Genomic DNA, 22,720 nt, shown 5'->3' with positions numbered 1-22,720 from the left:
CAACCGATTCCCAGTAAATTTTGTACACTGGGGCCATTTAGCCCAACTTAAAATATAGGATAGATTTAATCTCGATTATACGGGGCGTGGCACCTCCCATAAAACGGAATTTTCATAGTGTACAGGGACTTGGCATAGATACATATACGTATATAAAAACAATTCCAGTTTCATGGAATAGGGCTGCCACCTGTTTGAAAAAATCAAATTCGACTTGAATTAAGGGAATTATTTATTTGAAAATTATATTAAAGAATGGATGACAAGAGGCTTAAAAAGTTGTAGTTTGAAAGGGTTGCCACCCGTTCGAAAAGCCAAATTTAAATTAATTATTCTCAAGCTATCAAAAAAATTAATATATGGGTGTCAAATGAAAGATTGCTAAGAAACCTTCAAGCTGAACATTAAACATATTACTGAGGTGTTTTACAAGCGTTGCCACCCGTTTAAAAATTAAATTCATTTAATTTAAATGAATTACTACAATATGGGTATCAATCAAGGGGTTTTTGATAAGGGTTTTAGTTCTAAACTACATGTAGGAGGGTTGCCATCTGCTTGAAAAATCAAATTCTTCTTGAATTAAAGGAATTTGATAATTGCACTCAGAAAAAAGCATTTCCTTCATCAAGAAAAAAGTATCCTTATTTTCGAGTTACTGTTTTTTCCTTAATATTACGAAAAATTTACTCAATTTCAGAAATTGTTCCGTCATTTAAAAATAGGGCGTCATTTATTTGAAGAACTAAATTTACTCAATATAAGTAATAATTTCCTCAATATAAGTAATAATTTCCTTAAACAATTTTGAATTTTGTCAGTGCTGTTAAGACAAAGTTAATTGCTTTCCTAGTAAATGTCGGTTGTGGCGTCGCGTGAAGACTACAGCTTCTGGTTCTGAGATCGCAGGTTCGAATCCGGTTGGAGGTGGGTAGAGTAAGGTAAGTCAATCATTTCAATTTAAATATTAAATATAAATTACAAATTGTAAAACTTATTTCATATATGGAAAAACCTAAATAAATACTCAAATAAAATAAAAAATAAATTAGATAAATTTGTTTTTTTAAATACAATTTAAAAAATTACAATAAAAAAATAAAAATAAAAATAAAAAAATATTTAAAAAAATTTCCTGCTCTGGGACTCGGAACCACGCATCTCTCGACTAGTACTCCAGAGCTTTGCTCTGTCAGCCATTGCCACTGTTCGAGCGCCGCGAGCAAAATGGCATACTTCACTGGGGATGAAACGGCAAGTAAAACTAAAAACTAAGGAATTGTGTTTTCTTGTGTTTTAAACTGAGTCAAATCGTTTACTCACATTAAGGCAGCTCGTCATTGGAGCCATTTCAAGGTAATATTTCCTTAAAATAATATACTTTTTTCCTAGCATCAAGGAAGGTTTTTTCAGAGTGTGGAATATGTATCTCAATATGGACGTCAGACAAGAAGGATTTAATAGGGTTTAGTAAGAAAATAATTCGAAAAGGGTTGCCACCTGTTTTAAAACTCGAGTTTAAATTAGAAATGTTCAGCTTAAACATGTAGGGTTTTCCAAAGTTTGAAGAGGGTTGCCACCTGTTATAAATCTAAATTCAAATACAATTATATTATAAGTTAAATGAGTTATTACAATCTATGATTTAATCGGAAGAGTCTTGAAAAGGCTTTACTTCTAAGCGACATATGAATAGCGGGGACTCCACATGTTTGAAAATTTAAATTCAACTTGGATTATAGGAATTAACGGTATATAAGTAAAATTCAAAATTTTCAATCATTTCAATGAGTTATTATAATATGGGAATCAATCGAAATGAACTACATGTACATAAGTATGAAAAAGTATCACAAGAGATAGGTTTAAGATAGTTTTAGTATGAGAATATTTTGAAGATATTAAAAATAATTTTATCGCCTGATTTTCGCATATTTTAAGTATATTGTGTTTAATTAAAATAAATTACATCTAATGTAGCACGTAGAAATTTCATACACTCAGAGAAGCGGGTGAGAGCGAGAGAACCGAGTACGGGAACGCTTTCTGGTAAATTCCTGTAAATTCATGCAACTCCTTGTGAGTTAGGGAACGCATTTATTAATAACGGAACAAGATTTGTAGTACAGAAAGTGATGATCAGCATATATTAGTTGAAGCACGATAAAGCTTAAAGTAGGGCCCACAAGGATGCCTTAATTTAAACAGAAAGAAACTGTATGCTGAATTACTGTTTACACGAACGACGTCGGGTGCTCTAGTAGTAATAATATAAATTCAAAACCATGTCATATGAAACTGAAATTTGGTACGCAGACGTATCTATGGCAGGTGCTTATAGTAAGGTATACATAAATGGTTTTGTAAAAGGGGGCGTGGCACATCCCATAGGCGTGGAAATTTTAGCAGCTATAACTTCAAAACCATAAGTCACATGAAACTGACATTTTTTTTGTATGGAGACATACATATATACGGTAGGTGCTTATCTATATATATAAAACAAAGTCGTGTTAGTTACACCATTTATAACTCAAAACGGCTGGACCGATTTTTATGATATTTGTTTGCTGAATTTGTCTACCTTCCGAATAGCAGAATAAGTTTTAAAACAATCGCTAGGTAGCGCTGGAGTCGAGTTATTAGTAAAACCAGTATTTATGGCCCGATTCGCCCCATATTTGAGATATCTATTGACAACAGGAAAAACAATACCATTGCAAAAAATAAGAGCCGCCAGGTGGCGCTGGGGTCGAGTTATTACTAAAAATCGTGTTTATGGTCCGATTATCCTCAGAGTCAAAATATGTATTGATAACAGGAAAAAGAATTCTTTCGAAAAAAAATTGGCGCCAGGTGGCGCTGAAATTAAATTATGTATATGTAACTAAAAATCGTATTTATGCTCGAATTTATTTAATTATCGAAATATATGAATTCACATATCGATGATCCTCTGCAATAACGACACAACTCAAAATTCGAAAAATCAAATCCTTTATTACTTTTAAGAGGCTCATGTCTCTAATCCTTGGCTAACCCATGTCTAATCCTAACTAAAGGAAGTAGTAAAGATTATACATGAATAAGACAACGATTAAAGACATGAGTCACTTAACAATAGTATGAGTTTTTATTTTTTGAATTTTGAATTGTGTCGTTTTTGTAAAGGACCATCGATATATTTATGACAGGAATGACATATGTATGTATACTTTTGCAAAAAACTGAAATTTAGTCGGAAACCGCCGTTTACGAACAGCTGTTCCTTATATCTATATCTATCTATACTAATTATGTAAAGAGAAGAAGAAGAAGGTAATTTCGCGAACGGCTCGTACGATTTTCATGAAATTTTGTATATAAGTAGCTTTCAGCAACCAGCATGTTTTAGGCCAAAAAAAAATTTACTTTTTTCGGGTAGGTTGATTGACTAGGGACCGATCTATTCGAAAAAATCTTATTATGGTCCGATTTGCTTAACATTTGGTGCGTAGGTAGCTTTTTACCTAGATTAGCATATAGGATCCTGTTTTTTGCGGTAAGTAGACCAGGAACCGATTTACTCGAAAAATCGTATTTATCGTCCGATTTGCTTAAAATTTGGTACGTAGGTTGCTTTTTACCTAGATTAGGATATAGGATTCTTTTTTCGGTAAGTGGACCAGGGGCCATTTGAAAAAATTGTATTTATGGTGAGATTTGCTTGAAGTTTAGTACGTAGGTAGCTTTTTGCCTCGATAACATATAGGATACTTTTTTCAGGTAGGTGGACTAGGGACCGATCTATTCGAAAAAAATCTTATTTATGGTCCGATTTGCTTGAAATTTGGGCCGCAGGTAGCTTTTTGCCGAGATTAGCATATAATATCTTTTTTTCCGGATTTCGAAAAAATTTTCTTTATGTTCTGATTTGCTTGAAATTTGGGGCATAGGTAGCTTATTAGCCGGGTTAACATATTGAATACTTTTTTTTGATATGTGGACCAGGGACAGATCTATTCGAAAAAAATGTACATATGGTCCGTGTATGAGAAAATACCGAATTAGCAAGTAAGCTTGCCGAATTCTTACTGCCCTTTTAACTCAGTCACTTTATTTCCAATAATTATATTCAAGTTCACAAGGAGCGGTACTTATATAAAAACTGTAACAATATGTTAATGATGATGAAGGTATGCACATACATATGTACACTTGTAGCTATGTATGTATGTATGTACCTTATGTATGAGCAATGCGAACCATACGTATATAGCATATAAGTAAAGGCATGCATCTAAAATGATGTGCACATATTATACAGTTACCATATGTGATAACGTGTGTACGTACATAAAAATGTTAGGCAGTCGGCGACGTCGTCGACATACGTACATACATATGTAAATATGCGTATGCAAGTAGCAGCATGCGTATATCAATGCGAAGAAATGGTATAACGCTACAATCAGGAGATTTTAGCATGACATAGGCGCCGTGTCGGTATGCTAGTAGGGGGATATACCTGGAGAAATTACCACAATCTCAAACATCCTGCCCGGCTGAAGCCGTGCGGTTCAGAATTTCTTCTTGTATTCCGGTAAGCCTTACTACCTTTTGTATTGGGCGCTGACACTGACGTTTGACGTACATGACTCCTGCCGTTAACTGGTCTCCGTTGTATTCAATCGTAATGATGCGAACAAGACCGTCGCTGCCGGGGTGGATGTCAGTGATTCGACCCAGTCGCCAGCACGCCGGGGGCAAGTTCTCATTGCTAATAAGAACTACATCATCTCGTTGTTAATTTGGTTCAGGTCTCATCCACTTACTGCGCGCTTGGAGCGAATTTAAATATTCGTTTTGCCAACGACGCCAGAAATTTTCGAACATCCTTTGCAAGCGTTGCCGATAATGTAGGCGATTGTCAGGAACATCTGGTAGTGGTGGCTCAGGGCGACAGTTTAGTGGCCGGCAAATGAGGAAGTCGCCTGGCGTTAGAGCTAGGCCACCTTCTGGATCATCGTATAATGCTAACAGTGGCCGTGAATTAAGGCATGCTTCCATCTTCGTTAGCAGCGTCAGAAGCTCGTTATAGCGCAATGAATGACGGCCCATAATGCGCAGTAAATGCTTCTTAGCTGAGCGAACAGCAGCCTCCCAGATTCCTCCATGGTGCGGTGCGGACGGAGCAATGAATTTCCATTGCGTCCCTACTTGAGCAACGTGCTGTTGGGCATATGTGGATACCCATGTGTGAAAATCCTCACGCATTTGCCTTTCGGCCCCCACGAACTGAGTGCCGTTGTCACTAAAGAGCTTGGCACAAATACCGCGACGACTGACGAAGCGATCGTAAATCTATGAAGGACCTGGCACTCAAATCTTCAGCAAGCTCTATATGGACTGCTCGTGAAGCCATGCACACGAATATAGCTGCGTAAGTTTTTGTGGTTGCCGTTGATCTCTTTCCACCTATGCGTATATGAAACGGCCAGGCCGCTAGTTGCAAATGGTGGCGCCACAAGTACTCGCTCTCGCGGCAACGCTGCCATTTGCTGTTGCTGAAGATTTCGTTGATGTCGCCAACACAAAGTGCATCTCCAAACATATGTCTTCACCTGTGAGCGCGCATGCATCACCCAAAACCTTCGCCGCAAGTATTGCAGCATTTGCTGGATACCGCCATGAAGACATCGATGCTGAGCATCAGCGATGAGTAAGATAGCAAAGGCACCCTTAGGGATAATCATTGGGTGTTTTTGCTCGTCGGTAATATCTGCATTTTTGAGGCGTCCACCAACTCGAAGTATACCCTCAGCATCCAAGTATGGGTTGAGTGGTAAGACATGACTTCGACTATCGAGCCTGTTTAACAGTCACAAGCAGGGCCCATTCGTATTCCTCGGCTGCCATAACTTCAGCTCTCTGACCCCTGAACGAAGGCAGAAAGCGTCTCAGTCGCGCAGTTGTGTTCAGGACAGCGAGCTAGTGTACTAAACTTTTCAATAAGAGGTATTCGGTAGCCATATTCGGACGTCATGAGCAATTGATGATCAGAGCGAATAGCGACTAATGTACGTAAAGGATGGCACTCCACAGCGTGTGCCTGCTGTTGATCCTCAGTAAATTTTGGGACGGTTGCATCGTCTCCATAGCGCAGTTGGCAAGAAGGCGGACCTGTCCACCATAATGGATGATTCTGAAGAGATGTGGGCAGAGATCCCCGACTCGCACAATCAGCCGGATTGAACTCGGAGCGAATGTGGCGCCAACTTCTAACATCTGTGTTGGCCTGTATAAAGGCAACGCGGTTAGCGACGACTTGCTTTAACGACCATGGTGGCTTGCGAATCCAGTGGAGCGCTATGGTGGAATCACTCCAGAGTGTATAAGGTACGTTCTCGAGACGTAGCGCCCGACGAACATTACGTAGAGTTACTACAAGTAGGTGTGCCGCACAAAGCTCTAAGCGAGGAATCGTAATTTCCTTCACCGGGTCCACCTTAGTTTTTGCGGTAACAAGGGCCATTTGGGTATCGCCCTCTGCAGAGATGCTACTTACGTAGATAACTGCAGCGTAGGCCTTTGAGCTGGCATCACAGAACCCATGAAGTGTTACAGGTGAAGATGATGACATGCGTAACCAACGGGGTACACGGATAAGCGCCAATTCGCGAAGGCCGTTGTGGAATACGTGCCATTGATCCCGCAGCTCTGCAGGTAACGGAGTATCCCATTTAAGGTCTGCCTTCCACAGCGTCTGAAAAAAATGTTTGCCAGGACAATAACTGGCGCCAGCAGACCAATCGGGTCGTACAACTTAGCTACATCACTTAAAACGGTGCGCTTTGTGGGTGACGTATGTGATTCTGCAACGCTCACCTTAAAAAGTAAGTGGTCGCTTAGAGGATTCCAATGCAAGCCTAAAACGGTAGCATCGGAGCCACATAATTTAATTTCAGTGGTTGACCACTCTGGGTCGGTGACAGCTGCAAGTGTCATTGCGCAGTTCGAGCTCCATTTGTCAAGAATGAAGTGACCTTGCCGAAGGATCGCATCGACATCATAGGCACGGTGAACAGCGTCATCAGGGGAATCGAAACTTTCCAGGTAGTCGTCAACATAAAACCCAACGAGGATACTATTTTTCGCTACCACTGCCCGGCTGGCGTTGTCAACTATTTCGTAGTTATCTACCGCACATTGACGGATCGCATTGTACGGCCCACTTGTCATACCATACGTTACTGTTGCCAACTCAAAGATACGCAGTGGTTGGATTGGAGACTCTCGCCACAAGATACGTTGCCATTTGCGATGTCGACCTGCCGAAACATTTTTTTAACATCAGCCGTTACTGCGATCCGATAGCGGCGGAATCGATGAATAATGTCGATCAGATTATCTTGAAGCTGTGGGCCCGGAAACTGTGTGTCATTCAGAGACACCCCATTTGTTGTTTTGCAGGATGCGTTGAATACTACGCGAAATTTCCCCGTCACCGCATGATGGGGAATATAATAGCACTGCGTTGAGTCAAAAGAGTCATAGTCGACTGCGTTCATATGACCAAGTGCTATGTGTTCTTGCATGAACGTTGTATAGTTCTTGCGAAGCTCAGAGTCGCCGGCTAACCTTCGCTCAACGTGAAAAAATTGACGTCGCGCTGCTTGAAAGGAGTCTCCTAAAGTTGGCGCGTCTGGACGAAATGGGATCTGTACGCTATAGCAGCCATCTTCTGTGCGCCGTACAGTGTCGATGAAAATTCGTTCGCATGGGTCTGTCAAGAGATCATTTTTAGGCAAAATCCCCTCAACCTCCCACAATTTCAACAGTAGCTGCTCACTGATGCATGTTCTGGTAGTTAGAGTGCACTTCGTATCATTTGATGTGTTGACCGTTGCGGGCCGAACACAACCCAACCGAGGCGGGTACGGAGCGCGCACGGATCGTCGGGGGGTCACGCAGCAATTCCATCGGCAATCAATGAGGGCCAAATATCAGCGCCAATAAGTAAATCGATTTTGTCAGGTGTACCGAATGTTGAATCGGCTAATTGGAGACCTGAGATGTGATCCCAGGCGATTGTGTCAACCTTGGACGCAGGTGTTGGTTTAGTGATCGTCTGCAGAATATAGACTTCAAATTGCAGAGAAAATGTCTCGTCAATGGCGGATCGCATTTGAACCGCTGTGGTACCCTTAGTGTATGCAGATGCACTTGAACCTATCCCCTCCACACGTATCTCACCGAAGGTTCTGCGAAGGTTGAGAAGCTTAAACATGGATTCACTGAGAAAGCTCACCTGAGATCCGATGTCGCATAATGCACGGCATTTGTGCAGCTGTCCATAACGATCCGAAAGTAGCACTCTGGCCGTTGCAAGTAAGATGGTCCGGTCACCCTGGACAACGAATGACTGGACCTCATCCATCTGTCATTGATTACGTGAATACACTTGTGGTCCTGCAGAGCTAGGGGGCGCCACAGTGTGTGAATTAGATGATGATGTAGGACTAACTGCTGTTGCGGGTGCTGACGGTGAGGCGCATGTATTTACTTGACTAACCATGTGCGTGGTGTCTGCACTGCGACAGAGGAGCGTGTTGTGTTTCTGCTGGCAACCGGAACACACACCAGAGGAGCACTGACGAACGGTATGCCCCGATCGAAGACAATTAAAACCTACTGCTAGGCGCTTAACAACTTCCCAGCGTTCCTGTACTTGCAGGTTGTGAAAACGTTGGCACTTCATGAGACGGTGGTTGCCCGAGCACTGTGGGCAAGTAACATCTGCAGCCGTTGTACTTGCGGAAGATGCTGACTTTGCGGATGCATCATGCGCCTTGACTGTACGAGAGGCTATACGACGCGACGAGTGTTGAATGCTTACGGACCGTGGGGTGGAGCTTATGTTGTTGGCACGTCGCTCAATAAAGATTAATAAGTCTTCTAGCTTCGGTATATTGACGGTTACAAGACTCATACCCCATTCGTCTCGTGTTACTGTCGGTAGTTTCGGAAAAATTACGGGAACTGCTATTGCATCCGAGTGCTTCACGGGAACGTCCATGACGGCAAGGGCACGGAATTAATTGCGCACACAATCAACGATGGTCCGCAGCGCAAGTGGAGTCTCGGCTGGGTTCTCTGGTAGATCAAGAAAGCTCTGTACATGCGTCTCAGACAATAGGCGGGGATTATCGTAGCGGCGCTTCAACTCAGACCATACTTCCTCGTACCCGCCAGTATACAACCCACCAATCATCGGAACATTCTCTTGGTCGACGCACTGCCGCAGCTTGCCCAATTTGTAGGATCGATCAAAATCTGTTCGGCTATGAACCATTGCCTCGAATAGGTCTTTAAAGGCCAACCAATTTGTAGGCTTCCCGTCGAATTTGGGAATTGATACAGGGTCCAGGCGCATGTCAGCCATTTGGTTGGTGATGGAAGTCGTGGCATTAACTGCCTTCTGGGAAGGCATACGGCGCTGTAATGTGATGCATATTGTGGTATACATCGCCTCCGTTGAAGCAAACAACTCGTCATGTGCTGAAACCTCATCTGCCTCTGCCTTGCCGACCAGATCGAAATGATGTTGTACAAACCGATCAAAGTGTTGATTTACTCGGCTAAGTAAAACCTCACACTCCACCTTATCCGGATCGAAATTTTCGTCCTGGACTTCTTTCCCGAGGCGCAAAATTGAAGCATGTGCCGAAGCACGTAATTTTAATGCAGCCATTACATTACACGGGATTCAAGTGATCGCGGTTCCTCACAGGAGGCACCAAAAAATGTATGAGAAAATACCGAATGAGCAAGTAAGCGGACCGAATTCTTACTGCCCTTTTAACTCAGTCACTTTATTTCCAATAATAATATTCAAGTTCACAAGGAATGGTACTTATATAAAAACTGTAACAATATATTAATGATAATGTAGGTATGCACATACATATGTACACTTGTAGCTATGTATGTATGTACCTTATGTATGAGCAATGCGAACCATACGTATATAGCAGATAAGTAAAGGCATGCATCTAAAATGATGTGTACATATTATGCAGTTACCATATGTGATAACGTGTGTACGTACATAAAAATTTTATGCAGTCGGCGACGTCGTCGACATAAGTACATACATATGTATATATGCGTATGCAAGTAGCAGCATGCGTATATCAATGCGAAGAAATGGTATAACGCTACAATCAGGCGATTTTAGCATGACATAGGCGCCGTGTCGGTATGCTAGTAGGGGGATACACCTGGAGAAATTACCACAATCTCAAACATTCCGTTTTTCTTGAAATTCGGTACACGTATTATAGATATACATAAAACAGAATTGAATGATTGTTTTACAGTTGGAAAGGCGTTTTAAGGCGCCACAAAGCAATCGGGTATTGGCTATTTACGTATACATATTTAATATCTATTCCAATTATATAAGAGAAGTCCCCTATTTTTATAAGAGGTTATCTCGCAAACGGCTGTACCGATTTCTTTGAAATTGTGGACCCCTTTTGGTTATAGGCCGATAATAAATTTCGTCCCCATATAAATCGACCGCCTATCTCTGGAAGTATTTGTGGTAGAGTCCTGGAACTTGATATGGTATCACTCCCATACTCATGAAGAAAAGTGGGCGTGGCACCTTCCAAATATACTGAAACTTTTACCTACCTGTAAATACATATATAATTCTTCGGCACGTGTGTTTGGTTCACAACTTAAACCCCCAGATGGCTCTGGAGTCGAATTATTACCAAAAATCATATTTTTGATCTGATTTGTCTCATAATAGAGATATATAGTGGTAAAGTAGTGGCAATAGTGTTGCAAAAAAGATCAGCAAGGTTGCGCTGAAATTTACTCAATTTCAAAAATTATTCCTTCATTTCAAAATAGGGCGTCATTTATTTGAAGAAGTAAATTTACTCAATGTAAGTAATAATTTTTTTTTTTTTCGGTTGTGGCGTCGCGTGAAGACTACAGCTTCGGGTTCTGAGATCGCAGGTTCGAATCAGGTTGAAGGTGGCTAGAGTAAGGTAAGTGAATCATTTCAATTTAAATATTAAATATAAATTACAAATTGTAAAATTTATTTCATATATGGAAAAACCTAAATAAATACTCAAATAAAATAAAAAATAAATTATATAAATTTGTTTTTTAAATACAATTTAAAAAATTACAGTAAACAAAATATTGTAAAAAATTTCCTGCTCTGGGACTCCGAACCATGCATCTCTCGACTAGTACTCCAGAGCTTTGCTCTGTCGGCCATTGCCACTGTTCGAGCGCCGCGAGCAAAATGTCATACTTATTCCCTTCACTGGGGATGAAACGGCAAGTAAATTTTTCCTAAAAACTAAGGAATTGTGTTTTCCTTAAACTGAGTCAAATCGTTTACTCATATTAAGGCAGCCATGTCATTGGAGCGATTTCAAGGTAATATTTCCTTAGAATAATATACTATTTTCCTAGCGGCAAGGAATGTTTTTTCAGAGTGTGGAATATGTATCTCAATATGGACGTCAGACAAGAAGGATTTAATAGGGTTTAGTAAGAAAATAATTCGAAAAGGGTTGCCAACTGTTTTAAAACTCGAGTTTAAATTAGAAATGTTCAGCTTAAACATGTAGGGTTTTCCAAAGTTTGAAGAGGGTTGCCACCTGTTATAAATCTAAATTCAAATACAATTATATTATAAGTTAAATGAGTTATTACAATCTATGGTTTAATCGGAAGAGTCTTAAAAAGGCCTTACTACTAAGCAACATATGAATAGCGGGGACTCCACATGTTTGAAAATTTAAATTCAATTTGGATTATAGGAATTAACGGTATAAAAAGTAAAATTCAAAATTTTCAATCATTTCAATGAACTATTATAATATGGGAATCAATCGAAATGATTTTGAAATGGCTTCATTTCTTAACTACATGTACATAAGTAGGAAAAAGTATCACAAGAGAATATTTTGAAGATATTAAAAATAATTTTATCGCCTGATTTTCGCATATTTTAAGTATATTGTGTTTAATTAAAATAAATTACATCTAATTTAGCACGTAGAAATTTCATACACTCAGAGAATCGGGTGAGAGCGAGAGAACCGAGTACGGGAACGCTTTTTGGTAAATTCCTGTAAATTCTTGCAACCTCTTGAGAGTTAGGGAACGCATTTATTAATAATGGAACAAGATTTGTAGTACAGAAAGTGATGATCAGCATATATTAGTTGAAGCACGATAAAGCTTAAAGTAGGGCCCATAAGGACGCCTTAATTTAAAGAGAAAGAAACTGTATGCTGAATTACTGTTTACCCGAACGACGGCGGGTGCTCTACTAATTATTAATAATTTTAATGGAAAATTTAGAATCGCAAAAAACAAAAGCGAAAATATTGAAGTTAAGTTCTGATTTAAATTGAGAAGAATCAAACTTTTTTTGATGTCTAATATACTTCAGAATTAGGTATTTGAGTAAAAAATAAATGCTCAAAAACATGGGGCTAGTAAAAGCAAGAAAATTGCCTAAACGATTTTATAAATGAGTGTGTTTCCTTTAGTGTGTAATTTTGTGTGTCTTCTTTGTTTACATTTTTTGACATTATAGTCAACTCGACTGAGTTGTCACTTCTACCTTGATGAATATGCCTTGACACATTTTTCCAATGCTGTCTGCTCACTATCAAAACAGAAACACAATTAATTTGAATTACTTGTTTATAAAAGTTTAGCTCATTGTCTAAAACGCGAGACAGACGGGCATGCTTATGCAGATAATCTAGCTTACAAATGCGCATAGTAATTTTGCCCTGACAGACGACAAGAATACGAGAATGATGGATCGAGTGGAGCACCGACGCTCTTACTATCGGAATACCTCTGTTATTCTTCCACTTAGACTTCTGACAATTTGCAAGCAATTTTATTGTGAATTACAGAGTAAGTATATAAATTGCCAGAAGTTTGCCTAGTGACATAATTGTTGAAACATTTTTTGCAACATAAGCGCCTCCAGACGAATCTTTAACTTCCGCCTAGACTTCTGACAATTTTTTCCCTACTTTCTTATGCTGTATTCGATTATATTGCAAATTTTCAGAACTTTACCTCGTCACTTATTTTCGCAGAAAATTGCATGTTTAACCCAACACCCTAACTTTATACTTCACGTGAGAGTTCTGACGGCCTGCCTCTCGCCTGTAAAGATCGATTTATTTTTTGACGATTTCTTCCTGCATCGATTATTTTTATTTCGATTCGATACCAGTTTATATTACAAACTTTACTTTTGATACTCAGAAATATGCAGGTTTTTATTTGTGGGATAGTTTCGATACATTTCCGATAAAAATTAGAAATTGCATCGATTTGTTCGTAGTTCGCATGGTAATTGGATCTGAATTACAAACAAATGAGGTAATTCGCTCTCAAAACTTTGTATGGCGAATTACGTAATAATTCGAAGGGTAATTGGAGTCCGAATTACGTATGAGAGAGCGAACTACGTAAGGGGTGCCGTGGGAAAGCCGTATTTTTATAATAGAAAGCCACGCTTATGCTGATACAATTTTTCAGTCAAAAATAGAATAAATCAATAAAAGTTAACGTGGTCATTCACAAACAGTTAAGCCTTTTTTCATTAGGGCAATTCATCTACACGCGTAAAAGCCTTATATCCACGTAAACCTTGTAAAATTGTTTAATTTTGTACGGAAACCCGGTTTATTTACGAGGTTTACACAGTTGCGATGCATTTACACGTTTATATGAATACCCTGATTGTTTCTTTGTTTAACATTTTTTCATGTTGATTATCGAATAATCTGATCGGGGACAAATATTTTTATGTGCAGTAGGTAGAATTCGGAGAACCTGTAACGTCATCAGCGTTTTTCGATTTTAGTTTCTGTAATTCATTTTTAATCGTTTCTTCTGTGACTGGCCAGATATACATTTTATCAATGCGCTTGCGCAATATTCCAGGGACTGAAAATAACTGTTATTTTTAACTTGGTCTAAATTCCGAAATAAAAGTAAATAATAATAATAATAATAAAAGTAAATAAAAAAGAAAAAATTAAACGAATTTGGTATCATATGAAAGAGGACTGAAATAGCTTTGAAACAGAAATAACGAACGAAGGTCGCCACCTCTATTTATATATTTTTATTACAATCTTATACTAAAGAAATTCATATACCTGACCCAAGGCTTTGTTCTGTGGTAATTAATTAACATTTTTATTGAAATAAGTGGCCTTCCTCGTTTAGACATTTCAGATTTAATGCTATTTAAATCCATTTCATTTGATATCAAAATCGTTTAATTTGGATAAGCGGTTTGTTTATTATCCGGAAAGAACTTTTATTTCGGAATAAAAAATATTTGGCAAAAGTACCGCATTGATTATTGCGAATGCGAAAGCGAATGTTAAAATTAATGCCGAAGCTTATTTGGATCGTATAAAAAATTTAAAAAGGGAAAATAGCACTTCGATTGGAAATGCCCCATTTAAGATTGCGATCCAAAAATTATTTGATAATTTTTTGAAGACGCTCAAAAGAGACGTCACAAATTTATATTTATTTTGCATTATACTAAAGTCAACTTTTACTTTAGCTGTTATTTCTTATTGCCAGGTATATGGATGTATTTAGATATTATTTATAAGCTTATATTATAATAAAGCACTAAGTTTGAGTTACACTTTTGGCGAGCTAAAGCATTTGCACAAAAGCCATGCTAAGTAAAGATCCTGCAGCCAGACCCAAACTTAAGCTTGCCGCCATAATCGAAGACGCCATCTCTTTTTCATGTTGCATGACCGATCTGCAATTATTGATATTTTTACGGTTAATTTTTTTATATGGGCATATTTCAACGAACTCAAAATTACCTAGGAGCCATAATTAAACATATATTGGCCAGATAACCATTAGTTATACCAAAAGTAATAATCATTATCATAAATGCTGCATCTGTATGTACAAGAATGGGTAAAAAATAATGTACATTACTATTTGCACAAAGAAAAAGCGGAACGTATAGCAGGCGTATCACAGTCATCAAAATAACAGTATGTGGGTTATCACGCGGCTAAAGAAGATTATTAACAGTTAATAAGTAGAACGCTGTATTTATTTAACCATTATTAACTCACTCTTTCCCACAATCCCGCCAGTATTCGACCAAAGTAGTCTCCAGAATTGAAAAAAAGATAATTGATTACTGGTATGTAGTAAATATCTGGAAAACACAATTTATTAATTAAAGTGTAACAACGTACTGCAAAAACTTACCATTCCAAGCATGTCCTCTGCCATAATTTTCCGATTGCATTAGTACTGTAACTGATGGATAAATCGAAAGTGTAGTTGCGAATAGTAGGCATATGTTGACTGCTTCAATGAAAATTTTAGCAAAGACTTCCTTTACATTCGGCTCCGATTGCACTACAATATCAGCACTGCGACTATGGGAAGGTATATCGGCCAATATTTTATACTTGTCCCCACCCTCAAAATAGTATATGAAAAATGGCTGACGCGACATAATCACAAAACAAATTATGGATAGTAATACCAAAGCACTACCAATAATGAAATATATCAAAGCAGTAACATTAGGAGGGGCACCGAATGCTAATACTAAAACAAAAGCTAGCGCGGAGAGTATACCGCCCAAAGCCTGACCACTCACCAGAGCGGTCATGTAATGTGATGGAAAGAGTCCAGCAACACCGAATACTCCCCCTGACATTACGGCCGATGACACTACAGAAGAAAAAAGTATGTCACATATTCAATTCTATTTATAAAACTCGGCCTTACTTACCGTTAATGATGACTACAGTGAGAAGTGTGATAAGAAAAAACTGTTCTTGCCATTGGTCTGTGTTAACTTCCACAAAGCTTGCCGTTACAATGAATATTCCTAAAATCATAAACAATGCTCCGAGCATTTTTACTTTCAAAGAGATACAGTGCCCATAAACAGCGTTCAGTATGAGAAATGTTGTGCCTGAAATAGATGCAGCGAGTGTAAGATCACTGGTAAAGCTTTTTTGCATAGGGGTCAGATCCGGCGTCGCAGTGTTAGCAGTGACAGTGGTGTTTCTGAATTTATACATCCAATACTAAAAGGCAGAAATAAAGAATTCTGTGTTTTGAGAAGTATTAAATTATTATTTGGTTAATCTAACCAGACATTTTGATATAAATCATGGTAAATTATTGCAGCTATTATCTTCCCAGAGATGAAAAACATCACGGTTGCCCACACTAATAGTAGGGGAGCCCAAGAGGGGATTCGGGGATTTACTCGAGCGCGTCAGGTTTACATATGGGGGATACCCTGTATTCTGTTGAGTACCTCTGCCAAATTTAAGCCATCTGTGTAGATCCGCGCGCATAGGACAGCTAATCAGAATAGTAAAAAAAAATTTATAGGTGGATTTACTCGAGCGCGTCAGATTAAGAAATGGTGGGTTAATCACATTCTGAAAAGTGTGCATTTTAATAATCTGACGATTTGAGCGTGACGCAAGGGATTGGGAGGGTCGCAAACTTGCAAAAAAATAAATTACCTTAACATTCTCAAGCGCGGTCAGTTTTTTTTTATTTTAAAGCAAGTAGCTCAAGGATAACGGGAAGTATATAATCTGACGGTTTCCGCAAGCCGGAGTATCGAAAATCGCCAACAAAGTTTAGCACGTGCACCTGCTGTTTTTTAAAACTACTACAACTTTTTCTACGAAATTTGTTATTTTTTGATTTGTTTGCTGTTTTCCGTTCTATTATATGTCACAAAGATATCACTGTAGTATACCGGGTGCGGGTGAATTGCGAAAAATAACCAAGAAAAACTTCCGCTTAAGACTGGGGATTACGATTACTTTAATATCAGATTCAAAATAGTTTGAATAAAGATTGGAATCGTAAATCGAATGAGTATTAGATTACAATTATAGTAACAAAAATTTGTATCAGATTACTCAGATGAATAAAAAAATTCAAAATTCACTTTTTGAATTATATGATGGATTTCATCGAATTAGAACTCCCACATAACTTTATAAAAATACGATTTTATAAAAATAAAAAAAAAAAATTGAAATATTGGTCACAACTTTTTCAATTTCAGTTGCGATGTTGTTACGTGCTTTTGCATTTCAAGTGTTAATATGTATTTGTCTAGGAATGTGCCTATCTGATTGCTGGGGTAGGCAGCCCTAGAGGTATAAGGTTGGAAAGGTACGCAAAACGCCACTTACCTTTGTTAAAGCCAAAATGCTGGTCTTTATATTTGTTTTTTTTATTTTGTTCGGAAAATTTTTCTCTTTTAATCTTAACAGTCTGATAAATTTTAAAATTGATTGCTGAAACAGTATAATAGAATTAATTTTGTAAAATGGAATAAAATAAGGAGAATTCCAACGTGACAGGTGGGACATTGTAACTCGTTTTCCTTGAAACTTTAAATAATTTCTCTTTAACCATTAATTTAATAACTTCGAAAATGCTAATACTTGAAGTCAGATATCAGCTTAATACGAAACTCATAAAGTATAAAACTAAATTATATTTCTCGCACAGAAAATTCACATTTTCCAAGTGTGGAGGGTTGGACAATGATAATACCCACTTCACTGAGTTGTTAGATTCGTTTCAAAATTTATACTATAAATATTTGGATCATAGCGCTTTTTTCTCGTTTGTAGCTAATATAATGTTAAGGTCCATTTTATGCTTTGATGGCATTATTTCTTCGAAAATAAAATTGGTGAGTCGGCCTTGGATCTTGCCCTAGAGGGAGGCCAAAATATCATGGCCAAACGGCTAAGCACGTAAACTTGATTTTGGCCTCTAGATTACAATACCGTTTTCAGAAAATCCGTATCACTTCAAAATTTTTAGATATTTAGTGTGGAAGTTTTATGCAAAACATTTCAAACTTTAACAGGGAGGAAAAGATATAACCGATTTGTTGTAATTTTTTTTCATTTGAATTAAAGCTAGTTCTTTTACGAAAAAATGTAGCTACTAATGAAGAAAATCGGTGGATAATTAATAGAATGGGGAACAGGCAAATAAAAATGCGCAATGATTTTTTGGTATGAAATATAAGCAGGAATGACGACATATTTAATTTTCAGTTTTTTTAATAATTTTATTTTTTTTTTATTATTCACTAGTCTACAGAAAATAGAATTCTTACAGACTATTACTTAACTCAAGACAAAGTTTAATTATGCATTAAATATAGATTTTAAAAAGATTAAGTTTGAAATTACATTTATTATCACAACAATTTAAAAGTGAGGCATGAGAATTGCAAAGCCTTATAATTCTGGCTATTGGTTCATTGTATGCATTACATGGCGTAGTAAATGCCGTATGGATAACATATTAGCAGCCCATATAGCATCGAAAAAATCATTGCACATTTCATTTGCCTATTCACCATTCTTTTAAATATCCCCGATTTTCTTCGTTAGCAGCTTGATTAAATGAAAATGAAAAAACTAAAAAAAAATCTTTATTTTTTTAATTTTACCTTTGTTAAACTTCGATTTTTTTCAAAAAACTTCTCCACTAAATATCTCAAAATGTTTACGTGAAAACGGCATCGTAATATAGAGCCCAAAATTAAGTTTACGTGTTCGCCCATTTAACTGTGATATTTCAAAACATTTAAAATTTACCTTAAGTGTTATCAAGTTACTTGTTGGGAAAACAAATTTTTCAGTGCGGAAGTATCAAGCAACTTTCAGGGAGACATTAGGGATATTGACAATCAATTTTGTTCCGACGACCCTGTCAGTAAGATTTACCCACAGTATACAGTAAACCAGCCATTGACAATATGCTTATTTGAAAATTAATACATGAAATATTGTGCATGTATAGGATTATTTTGTCATTAACCCATAGGCAATGACTGGTGCAAAAGGGTGACAGGTAAAAAGATCAACGGAAATAAGGTCAATTGACTTTATTTCTCACCCTGGTGCAGATATTTCACATTTTTATATTTGTAAGTTATTGGAAGCAGGGATATCAACTTGGCTCAAATCGTGCCATTTGTCCCTATTTTACTTCAAATGACACTTAATTTTTCAAGAAAATAACATTTCAATACATTTTTGTGAAATCCTTTGCGTGCACTTCTTTTTCTCAACTAAAATTTTCCAATTTATAAAGGATATTCAACTGGTTTATCTTATTTTATGATTGCACTTTTGTTTGGAAAATGTAGCTTTATTTTATTGCTAAATGTGAATGATTAAAAGGAATGACACCTTTTTTGGCACTTTTATTTTTATATTTGGCACATTTTGGCACTTTTTTATCCTCAATATGGCACCTCATAACTAAGGATAGTTGGCAGCCCTGAATGGAAGATTTCTGCTGTGGTTTAGGGCAACAACTTGTCTGCAGTAAGAAAGCATATAATTTGTGTTTCAAAAGTGTGTGAAAACCAATCAATTAACATATAAGATCTCGGTTCCGATATTAAATAATCAATAATTGTTTATACCCGCATTTTGGCACATTGGCTCGTTGAATGTGTCATCTAATAAATAGTGTCGTCGTTCTCCTTAGCTGCTTTTAAATTATGTCGTCACAAATTGCTGGCGGAGACATGAATACAGTATAAGAAAACTCTTTTTCTATAATTGTTTCCTTATAGAAAGGTTGGTTTCTTTTCCACCTTAGACATTCGGAATTCGTTCAAAATATGCTAATTTAAAACACAGAATTCTTTCAGTGTTCCTCCGGGGTTTTTGGACATGGACTGTTTCTTCAATTTAATAGTGTTCCCTTTATTTTTGTGGAAACGAAACATGTTTTGCAAGTTATGGATCATTTCTACACTCTTTCTTCAAATATTTCTCGTATTCCAGCTGTGCGCAGGCGTTTAGTTTTTCGCATCGTGTTTTTACATATTCGTAATTTAGTTATTTTAATACAATCAATTGGTGGTAGTTCATGATTGTGTGTGGATTAATATCACAAAACTGAGGGGATTTGGCAATAACGTTTTTCATCTATTAAAAAAACACACTTACGGGCATGTTTATTGTAAGAACAACATTTATTTCTATGAATCGACATACTTTAAGCATTGTTGACGCTATTTCCATTTGAATGAGGAAATAGCGTCAATGACTTTATTCCCAAATTTTTGTTGACTTTATTTCGCTTTTGAAAAGGTAATATTAGAAAAGGTTTCCCACCCTGGAGCGAAATAAAGTCAATTGACCTTATTCCATTGACCTTATTACCTGTCACCGTGCAAAAGTACCCCCAAATGTTTGTTGATATATTTGAAATGTCAATTTTAACAGGGAAATTCGTTAAAAAAAATAATAAAACAAAAATATTGTTGATTACTACATGGGAGGTGGTCGTGGTTATTGCCAAAATTTAATACTAACCTAAATTATACCAAAGGCAACTTCGGCACCGACTTTCGTTAAAATATCTAAATTTTGTTCGAGTTAGCGTGTTTACAAACAGACACGACTGAACCAATTCATTCACCAATTCGTCATTCTGAATATTTTGATAAATATGTATGTATGTAAGACTGTATATACTTTTTATACCGTTGAAAAACGGCCTTGCTTATATGCATAAACCTTTCCTGCATTAGTTCCAGCGTCGATATATAACTTTGGGTACATATTTCATAAAAACTTTGGAGGTCTCCACTATAAGAGTGGTATATTTGAAAATTAGAGAGTTCTACCTTTATGCTAAGTAATACTTGTTTTACCCCCTAATTTATGGGTCCATTTTCCAAAATCAGCCCACCATTATTCACTCAAAGTTGTGTTTTGAACCAGATAAGACTTATGTAGGAACTGCATCCGGTTATAATCGCTTACACTGCCCGCCTGATTTGCTTGGAATTTTGTTTTTCTCGTTGTTTTATTTTATGTGACTTGAAAATATTTTCCACTATAAGAAAATATTGAAATTGGATTTCATTTGGGTTAAAGAAAACGACAACTGTGAAAAAATATCAACCAATACATGCAAATAAATTGTCAAATAAGCATATTTAAATTTTTTGTTTTGCCTATCTGGATTACTGTATACTGTGGATTTACCATTAGAAAAAAGCTTCATCTGTGAAAAAGAACGCAAACGTCTACATGGTCGTGAAGTGTAAATAGACTTCGAACTATAGATCTGTTAAAAAGTGCAGCCACTGAATATAATGGCATACAAATGTTGGAGAAGATAAGCTTGTTCCCTAACGATTCTAATATTACGTATGATAAATGTTGTAAAGATCAATATGTGCGAGACATTTCGAAAGAAGATGACATTGAATTTCATATTAAGAGGAAGGCATTGAAGACTGCCTACTCCATGCTATGCGAAATGTTGGAGGAAAACGTGGTAAAAAATCATGGTGGAATAATCCAAGGTGTTGGATATTGACAGCGTTCTCGCTCTAATCCGCCATCTTGGCTTCCTTAGATAAATCGATGTTTCCCTCTTAAAAAAACTACATTTTACCGCCTTTAAAAAAGTACTAAACTACCTCATTGCCTATTCCAAAACTGATTTGCAATCACTGAACAATTCTTTGACATTTACTCTATTCTATTCGTTGGCAACTGAAAATTAAACATTAATTCGGCAAAAAACATCGCTGTAGAGATTCCCCCAAGGACTTATAGTTGTTCTGGTATGTGCTTCCTGTCGCTGCAACTCCGTCTGTGGTTCGCTGCCACTGATCCTGCTTTTTCGGCGATATAACAGTTTTTGTTTGGTAAGTTTAAATGGAAGATTTAAACTATAAGTAAATATTTAACGACGCATCTATTCCCCAGTGACTTTTGCTACTGCAGTTCCGTCTGTGGTTTACTTCCACGGCTCCTGTTTTTTCATAAACATTACTGCCGTTATTTACTATTGTAAGTAATCAGGAAACCAAACTCTATTCAAAGAGTAACGGGTACAACCCCAGACTCGAAGACACCGTCAGAAACTCATAGCGCTTTCTCTTCTCGAAATAATGTTGCGTTAATTCCACCCTGCGCCAGGGCTATGAAGTTTTTGTGTTCTTTTCTCAGCATCTTCACAAGCTTCATGCGTGGTCTTTCTCTAAAATGATGCACTCTGATAATGTGGCTATATAAGAAGGTGACATTTTTTCGAGAAAAGAGAACGCCATCAGTAAATATTTCGTTAAATAGCTCGAAGGCTACGGGGGAATGCATACGGGCAAAACTCATGTTGTCCTAAATCTCGGAGGGTCGTGCTAGGTATTTTCTTTCATATTTTTACACATACCGAGACACCTGTCCAATATTGTACAAACAACCTAATGTATTGCCAATTTTGTGAAAGTGATATGTATTCATTGGAAAACAAAACTAAATAAATAAGATAAGGAAAAATGGGAAAAGCAATAAAGTCTATGGGTCATTTGCACCATGTCTAGTTGACAATTAGTCTTTTCAATAAACTGTGCTTTAATTTAAAAATGTGATTATTGTTTTTAATAATGAATTCTGCCTGAAATATATATGTACATATTTAAGACTGATGATGATATCTAACGTTATAACAAAATTTAACAAAAACTATTCACTTAATTTAAAAGAGAGAAAATTTGTAAATTGTAGTTTTGAATTATAATTAAAAAAAAATTAAAAAGAACTTTATAAAGCAAGCGTTTTGTTTA

General features: G+C 37.1%; 2 protein-coding genes across 4 annotated transcripts in view; both read right to left on the bottom strand.

The window, feature by feature from the left end:
• Nucleotides 1-22,720, bottom strand: part of LOC118734088 (diphthine methyltransferase) — a 239,010-nt gene that overhangs the window by 134,092 nt on the left and 82,198 nt on the right.
• On the bottom strand, nt 4,030-16,148 carry LOC118734087 (equilibrative nucleoside transporter 2; the record flags this gene model as incomplete). 3 transcript variants are annotated; one of them, XM_036463790.1, is given in 6 exon segments in its annotated part: nt 4,030-11,035; nt 14,719-14,842; nt 14,910-15,109; nt 15,174-15,259; nt 15,313-15,786; nt 15,848-16,148. In XM_036463790.1, coding segments are annotated over 5 exon segments (1,173 nt in total), but the record flags the coding sequence as incomplete, so codon positions are not given.

This window comes from Rhagoletis pomonella, unplaced genomic scaffold, assembly GCF_013731165.1.
Source record: "Rhagoletis pomonella isolate Grant_MI unplaced genomic scaffold, Rhpom_1.0 Rhpom_scaffold_00002, whole genome shotgun sequence".
In the NCBI taxonomy this organism is placed as follows: Eukaryota; Metazoa; Arthropoda; class Insecta; order Diptera; family Tephritidae; genus Rhagoletis; species Rhagoletis pomonella.
The sequence above is the reverse complement of the archived record's forward strand: the minus strand, read 5'-3'. Positions and strand labels throughout refer to the sequence as shown.